At 52.4% G+C, this 7,500-nt stretch overlaps 1 protein-coding gene across 1 annotated transcript in view; it reads left to right on the top strand.

Moving 5' to 3' along the window:
• LOC311038977 (receptor-interacting serine/threonine-protein kinase 3-like) overlaps positions 1–6,885 on the top strand; it is a gene marked incomplete at its 5' end in the record, with an annotated part of 28,317 nt that extends 21,432 nt beyond the window's left edge. Inside the window, 2 exons of the mRNA XM_084048608.1 lie at positions 5,865–5,993; positions 6,316–6,885. Coding sequence (XP_083904734.1) covers positions 5,865–5,993; positions 6,316–6,848 — 662 coding nt within the window. The 3' untranslated portion in view covers positions 6,849–6,885. The remainder of the gene's footprint in view (positions 1–5,864; positions 5,994–6,315) is intronic.
• Between the last annotated feature and the right edge of the window lie 615 nt (positions 6,886–7,500).

Here is a 7,500-nt window from a genome sequence, read left to right on the forward strand (position 1 = left end):
CATAATATTGTAGGAATTGCAAGAAGGAACGTACTGCAACTTCTCTCTTTGGGCACGCAGAACAACGTGTCCCATTTATTTCACACACTCACTCATACTGACAACACAACAACACACACCTGTTCAGTATTGTCTCTAATCAGACCCCTCCACTCTCTTAAAGAGCCAGTGGTGAATTATGCCCTAAGACAGTCACTACACAGGCCCCCCCAGAATTCACCATAACAGAAAAAGGAAGTCATCGCAGACGAAGAGGGGGGCGAATGGCCCGACCACCGCGACTCCGCCGGACGGGCGCAGGGGCCGGCGTGTGGAGGCGAGGGGCGTGGGAGGTGGGCTGGGAGGCCGTGCCTGGCCTGTTGTGGGGAGGGGAAGAGGCGGGAGGGCGTCCCCGCCGTGGGGGCTGTGCCAGGCCCAGAGGCCGGCCCAAATCCAGATGGGCAGGCTTAAGGCGATCCACGGAAATGTGCTCCGACCTGCCGCCGACCTCGACGACAAAGGCCTTGTCCCCGACCTTCAGGACCCGGAAAGGGCCATCGTAAGGGGGCCTCAGGGGTCCGCGGTGAGCGTCATGGCGGATGAAAACGAACTCCGCCGACCGCAGGGACGCAGGGACGTGAGACTGCGGCAGGCCATGGTGTGCAGTGGGGACAGGGGCAAAGGTCGCGGCCCGATCCAGGAGCAAGGAACGCTGATGGGAAGCCGACCAGGGAGTCGTGGTGGAGGGAACGAAATCCCCCGGGACCCGCAGTGGTTGACCATAAACCAGCTCGGCAGATGAGGACTGGAGATCTTCCTTGGGAGCGGTCCTGATACCCAGCATAACCCACGGGAGCTTGTCGACCCAGGCACTGTCCGTGAGGCTGGCCCGCAGAGCAGCTTTCATAGCACGATGAAAACGTTCGCACATGCCGTTGCCCTGTGGGTGGTAGGCGGTGGTGCGGTGGAGCTTTGTGCCCAGGCCCTCAGCAACAGCGTTCCACAGCTCAGACGTAAACTGGGAGCCACGATCGCTGGAAAGGTCAGACGGGGCGCCAAAACGAGCAACCCAGGTCCCGATGAACGCCCGGGCAACATCGGCGGTCGTCGTCGAAGACAGCGGAACGGCCTCCGGCCAGCGGGTTGTCCTGTCCACCATGGTGAGCAGGTAGGTGAAGCCGTGGGAGGAAGGCAGGGGACCCACCAGGTCGACGTTCACGTGGTCGAACCGCCGCTCAGGTACCAGGAACGGCGCCAAGGGGGCCTTGGTGTGGCGGTGCACCTTGGCCCGTTGGCACGCCACGCATGTGGTCACCCAGTCTCTTACATCCTTTTTGAGGCCATGCCAGACGAACTTAGCCGTGACCAGTTTTTGAGATGGCTTCCTGCCCGGGTGTGAGAGCCCATGGACCGCGTCGAAAACACGTCGGCGCCACCCACTGGGAACGACAGGCCTGGGCTGACCCATTGAGACATCGCACAGGAGTGTGGCACCGGCATCGGTGAAGGCCACATCCTGCAACTGAAGCCCTGTGATCGCCGTCCTGTAAGCCTGCACGTCCGGGTCGGCGGCCTGGTCCGCAGCCATGCAGGCATAGTCGAGGCCCAGATGAACGGCCCCAGCGATGGCCCGGGACAGGCAGTCAGCAACGAGGTTGGTCTTGCCAGCGACATGACGTATGTCCGTAGTAAACTCCGAGATGTAGGAGAGGTGACGCTGTTGGCGTGCAGACCACGGTTCAGCCACCTTGGCCATAGCAAAAGTCAGCGGCCTGTGGTCCACAAACGCTGTGAATGGGCGAGCCTCCAGCAGGAACCGGAAGTGACGGACAGCCAGGTAGAGGCCTAGGAGCTCCCGATCAAAAGTGCTGTACTTGCGCTCGCTGGGACGCAGCTGTCGACTAAAGAAAGCGAGCGGCTGCCAGGCGCCGCCCACCCACTGCTCGTGCACTGCGCCGACAGCATAGTCCGAAGCGTCAGTAGTGATGGCGATGGGAGCCCCGGGCCACGGGTGAGCCAGCATGGTTGCATTGGCTAGAGCAGTCTTGGCAGCCCTGAATGCACTGTCCCTCTCCGGGGACCAGTCCACAGCGTGCTTGGGGGATTTGCGTTTAAGGGCCTCATAAAGGGGCCGCATGACGTGAGCAGCTCGGGGCAGGAAACGGTGATAAAATGTCACCATGCCGATGAACTCTTGTAGGGACCTGACCGTGAGCGGCCTAGGAAAGGTCGCGATGGCATCCACCTTCGACGGAAGGGGAACAGCCCCCTCCCCAGTGACTCGGTGCCCGAGAAAGTCAATGGTCGCCAGGCCGAACTGGCACTTAGCCGGATTGATGATAAGGCCGTGCGTGCTGAGCCGCTCGAACAGAGTCCGGAGGTGGGACAGGTGCTCGGCTTTGGAGGTGCTGGCGATGAGAATGTCGTCCAGGTAGACGAAAAGAAAAGGCAGGTCCCGCAGCACCGAGTCCATGAGGCGCTGGAATGTCTGTGCAGCGTTCTTAAGGCCAAACGGCATGCGAAGAAACTCAAACAGTCCGAAAGGAGTAATCACAGCCGTTTTGGGGATGTCCAGCGGGTGGACAGGCACCTGGTGGTATCCACGCACAAGATCCACCTTGGAAAAAATGACCTTCCCGGCCAAGTGGGCGGAAAAATCCTGGATGTGCGGGACTGGATAACGATCCGGCGTAGTCGCCTCGTTAAGACGGCGGTAATCGCCACACGGGCGCCACCCACCGCCAGGCTTTGAGACCATATGAAGAGGGGAAGCCCATGGGCTGCTGGAGCGGCGAATGATGCCGAGGCGCTCCATGGACTCGAACTCTGCTTTGGCGATGGTAAGCTTGGCAGGGTCGAGACGGCGAGCCCGAGCATAGACCGGAGAACCTGCAGTGGCTAAGTGGTGCTCCACACCATGCTTGGCTGTGGACGAAGAGAAGGTGGGTTGCGTGAGGGCCGGGAACTCAGCGAGGAGCCGGGGGAACTCATCCGTGGCGGAGAGCATGTTGGACAGTCTGACAGAATTCGCCCCCCCGAGCGTGCACGCGTAAGAACAGTAGGTGGCCGCGTCGATCAAACGGCGTTTTTTCACGTCCACCAGCAGGCCATACGCGCAGAGGAAATCTGCGCCGATGAGGGGAAAAGACACGTTTGCCAATACAAAGTCCCAGTCGAACTGCTGCCCGCCAAAACCCAGAGACACATGCCTGGTGCCGTAGGTGCGGATAGGGGTACCATTAGCAGCTTCCATCGGGGGGCCGTGTCCGTTGGACCGGATGTCCGCTGCTGATGCGGGCAGGATGCTGCTCTGTGCACCTGAGTCACACAGGAACCGCCGGCCGGAGATTGTGTCCTGAATGAAAAGCAGCCTGCCAGTCCGGCCAGCACACGAGGCCACTACCGTGTGCTGGCGCTGGCGTTTCCCGGCACGCCAAAAGAACACGGGGGCCGGCACCGCTTGGCAGTGGGGCCAAACCTTGTGTGGTAATAGCGCAAACCAGTGTCCCGCCCCTGGCGTGGGGCTGTTGCCGCGACAGCGACCGCCGTGACGTGGGGCAGCGGCGAAAAGGGCAGGGCAGGTAACAGCGCAGCCGCACATTGTTGTTGGCCAGCGAGGAAAAACTTGTCAGCCTCCGCAGCCAGGGCACGGCAGTCTGTTATTTTAGTGTTGGCCAGAGCAGCGCGTACCTGAGAAGGCAGCTGTCGCAGGAACAGGTGGATGAAGAGGAAATCGGGCTTATTTGCTCCCATGAGGCTCAGCATCCTATCCATAAGTTCAGATGGTTTATTATCACCCAGACCTTGCAGGGAGAAGAGACGGTCGGCGCGCTCTGCATCAGAAGGCTGGAACGTCTTCAGCAGGTGAGTTTTGAGCGCGTCGTATTTAGCCGCCCGAGGGGGGGAAACAATCAAACTCTCCACTCTGAGCGCAGTTGAACTTCCAAGGGCTGACACGACATGATAATACTTAGTAGCGTCGTCGGTAACGTTCCGCAACGCGAACTGAGCTTCCGCCTGTGCAAACCAGGTCGCGGGAGAAGCTTCCCAAAACTCCGGTAATTTAACAGGAGCGGCCGTCGCCATGGTTACGTGCTGTCACTGTCACTAGTAGAAACGTCTAGCAGACGAAAGTCGGGGTCACCAATGTAGGAATTGCAAGAAGGAACGTACTGCAACTTCTCTCTTTGGGCACGCAGAACAACGTGTCCCATTTATTTCACACACTCACTCATACTGACAACACAACAACACACACCTGTTCAGTATTGTCTCTAATCAGACCCCTCCACTCTCTTAAAGAGCCAGTGGTGAATTATGCCCTAAGACAGTCACTACAATATAACCTTTGATTTAAATGTGTGGCAGGATCACGTAACTTGGCTTTATTCTCTAATCCTTATGCCTATGTCTCTGAATCTGTGATGGACAATCTGTAGCCTATTAGTATGAGCTTTTTGTAGTTCTGTTTAATAAAACTACAAGTTTACCCCTTAGTAGGACTGTGTGTGTGTGTGTGTGTGTGTGTGTGTGTGTGTGTGTGTGTGTGTGTGTGTGTGTGTGTGTGTGTGTGTGTGTGTGTGTGTGTGTGCGTGCGCTACTGCTTCTCAGCCTAAAAAGACACATAATTGCACACTTTGTGGATGGCTCAGGGTAGAACACAGGGTTATGCAATTAAACATGGGATTGGTATTTAACCCATTAAGACCGGGAACGCATCTGTGTCAATTTAAGTTTACTTTGGCTGTTCGAAAATAGCAGATCTACAAGCTCATAGCGCGGCACCGAGTGCCGCGCTATGAGCTTGTAGATCTGCTATTAAAAAAAGAAAGAAAAAGTGCAACATTTTCAATCCATACATTTTTTAACCCGAACATTTGTTACTCTCTGTCGATTCTACAAATGTCTTCTGAATTTGTTTAAAGTTTAAACAAAAAAAAAAAACGTATGTTTTAAATCAGTGGTTCTCAAACTTTTTCTTGTCAAGGACCCCAAAATGATGCATTTGAACGCAGACCCATCTCAAAATACTTTGTTCCAGGGACCCCCACCAGAAGCAAACATTTGAGTAAAAAATGTTGTTTCAAAAAATATATGTACTTTGCACACATGTTCACGATTTAAAAAAAATAGAAGATCAACATTCTCGTAGCGCGGCACTCGGTGCCGCGCTACGAGCTTGTAGATCTGCTATTTTCACACACAGCCACACCACTAGAGGGAGCCACCATGATCTGGTACCGCCCACATAGAACAAACATAGGAACATTCCAAGCCTCCAGAGTTGCTGAGAAACACTGAAGCCGCCACCCCAGTGGCCAAAGCTGGAACTGCAGGCGGGGAGAAATACATGAACAGGCAAAACATACTGAGATATATTTATATATATAAATATAAATATGTAAACATATTATACATAAATACATATGCATTTACATATAAATATGTATCTCGAGTGTATTTAATAAATATCTCGCGTTCATTCCTTGACACACAGGCTGCCGTAGGATGCAAAAAGGACACTAGTGCGCATGCTCATAACTCTATGGCTGCTCAAAATGTCTACTTCCGGCAGGCTTCCAGGTGCTTCAAAACGCCACTGAGCACTTTCACTGAAATGATAGCTGGGGGCGGGGCAATCCGCCCTCTAGATATATTATACCTCTATGGAACATTCTCATTCTACTAATCTGACACCATAATGTGTTGTTCTGACACCATCCATTAACCATTAAAAAAAAAAATGAAAATAAATATTGTCCATCATGATGTTTAATGACTTCTTGTATTTACAGAGCCTCCAGTCCATGTCTCACGTCCACCAGAGCCTCCAGTCCATGTCTCACGTCCACCAGAGCCTCCAGTCCATGTCTCACGTCCAGCAGAGCCTCCAGTCCATGTCTCACGTCCACCAGAGCCTCCAGTCCATGTCTCACGTCCAGCAGAGCCTCCAGTCCATGTCTCACGTCCACCAGTGCCTCCAGGGAGCACAGACAGAAAGGACTTTTTACCACGTGAGTCCATGGTGATCAGTTCACTGCTTTTACACAAACCCTTCATACACTGACATTGTTTAGATACCAAGTACACCAGTGGTTCTCAAAGTGAGGTACGGGGACCCCCAGAGGATATATGGGGGCACATATGGGGGTCCGTGGAGAGAGAGAGAGAGAGAGAGAGAGAGAGAGAGAGAGAGAGAGAGAGAGAGAGAGAGAGAGAGAGAGAGAGAGAGAGAGAGAACACACACACACACACACACACACGTTATTATAATAATAAGTATTATAATGTGTGATAGTAAACTGGTGTTGTATTGTATGTTGTTCTTCTCATCAGATGTGTGTGAACTCACACTGGATCCAAACACAGCATTCAGTTACCTCTCTCTGTGTGAGAACAACATGAAGGTGACAGATGTGAGAGAGGATCAGAAGTATCCTGATCATCCAGACAGATTTAAGAACAGGTATCAGGTGATGTGTAGAGAGAGACTGACTGGACGCTGTTACTGGGAGGTAGAGTGGAGTTTAGGGGTTTATATAGCAGTGACATACAGAGGAATCAACAGACAGGGTGGTGACAGTATGTTTGGATCCAATGATAAGTCCTGGAGTCTGTTATGTGATGGTGATAATAACAGTTACACTGTGAGACACAATAATAAGGAAACTGACCTCCCTGTCCGTTCCTCCTCCTCCTCCGGTAGAGTATCAGTGTATGTAGACTGGTCTGCTGGCACTGTGTCCTTCTACACAATGTCCTCTGACACACTGACACACCTGTACACCTTCCAGTCCACATTCACTGAACCGCTCTATGCTGGGTTCTGGTGCCACTATGGCTCCTCAGTGTCTCTGTGTGTCAGATAGAGGAGGATGTACTGAGAGGAGGAGCAGGAACTATACTGTAGCAGCATGTATAATGCTACTAAAGTACTGTGTGTGTGTGTGTGTGTGTGTGTGTGTGTGTGTGTGTGTGTGTGTGTGTGTGTGTGTGTGTGTGTGTGTGTGTGTGTGTGTGTGTGTGTGTGTGTGTGTGTGTGTACACTATACCAGGTCATGCGCGCGTGCACACACACACACACACACACACACACACACACACACACACACACACACACACACACACACACACACAGAGGCTCCTCAGTGTTTATTGATGTAATGATTGATATTATTATTATTATTATTTAAAAGAAGAAGAAGAGGGGGAGGGGCAAAAGATCTACAAGCTCACAACATGTTGTGATGTGACACGTTGTAAATCTGCACTTTTCACTGAATTCAACTTTTCTTTCTTAATGAATCAGAATGTTGGATCATAATGACATTTGAATTGAAGTTAAACAAATGATATTTTTATGCATATTGTTTTGAACACCTCAGTGCATTTTGTAAATGAAAAGTGTCATTTAGTTTTAGGAAAGTGTTTGAACTGTTTTGTAAAACTGTGGTTCTCAAACTTTTTACAACTTTTCAACCACGACCATTAGGCCACCGGACCCCCATAACTCTGAGTGTG

The sequence above is a fragment of the Gymnoscopelus microlampas genome (genome assembly GCF_963454915.1).
Source record: "Gymnoscopelus microlampas genome assembly, chromosome: 3".
Taxonomy (NCBI): Eukaryota; Metazoa; Chordata; class Actinopteri; order Myctophiformes; family Myctophidae; genus Gymnoscopelus; species Gymnoscopelus microlampas.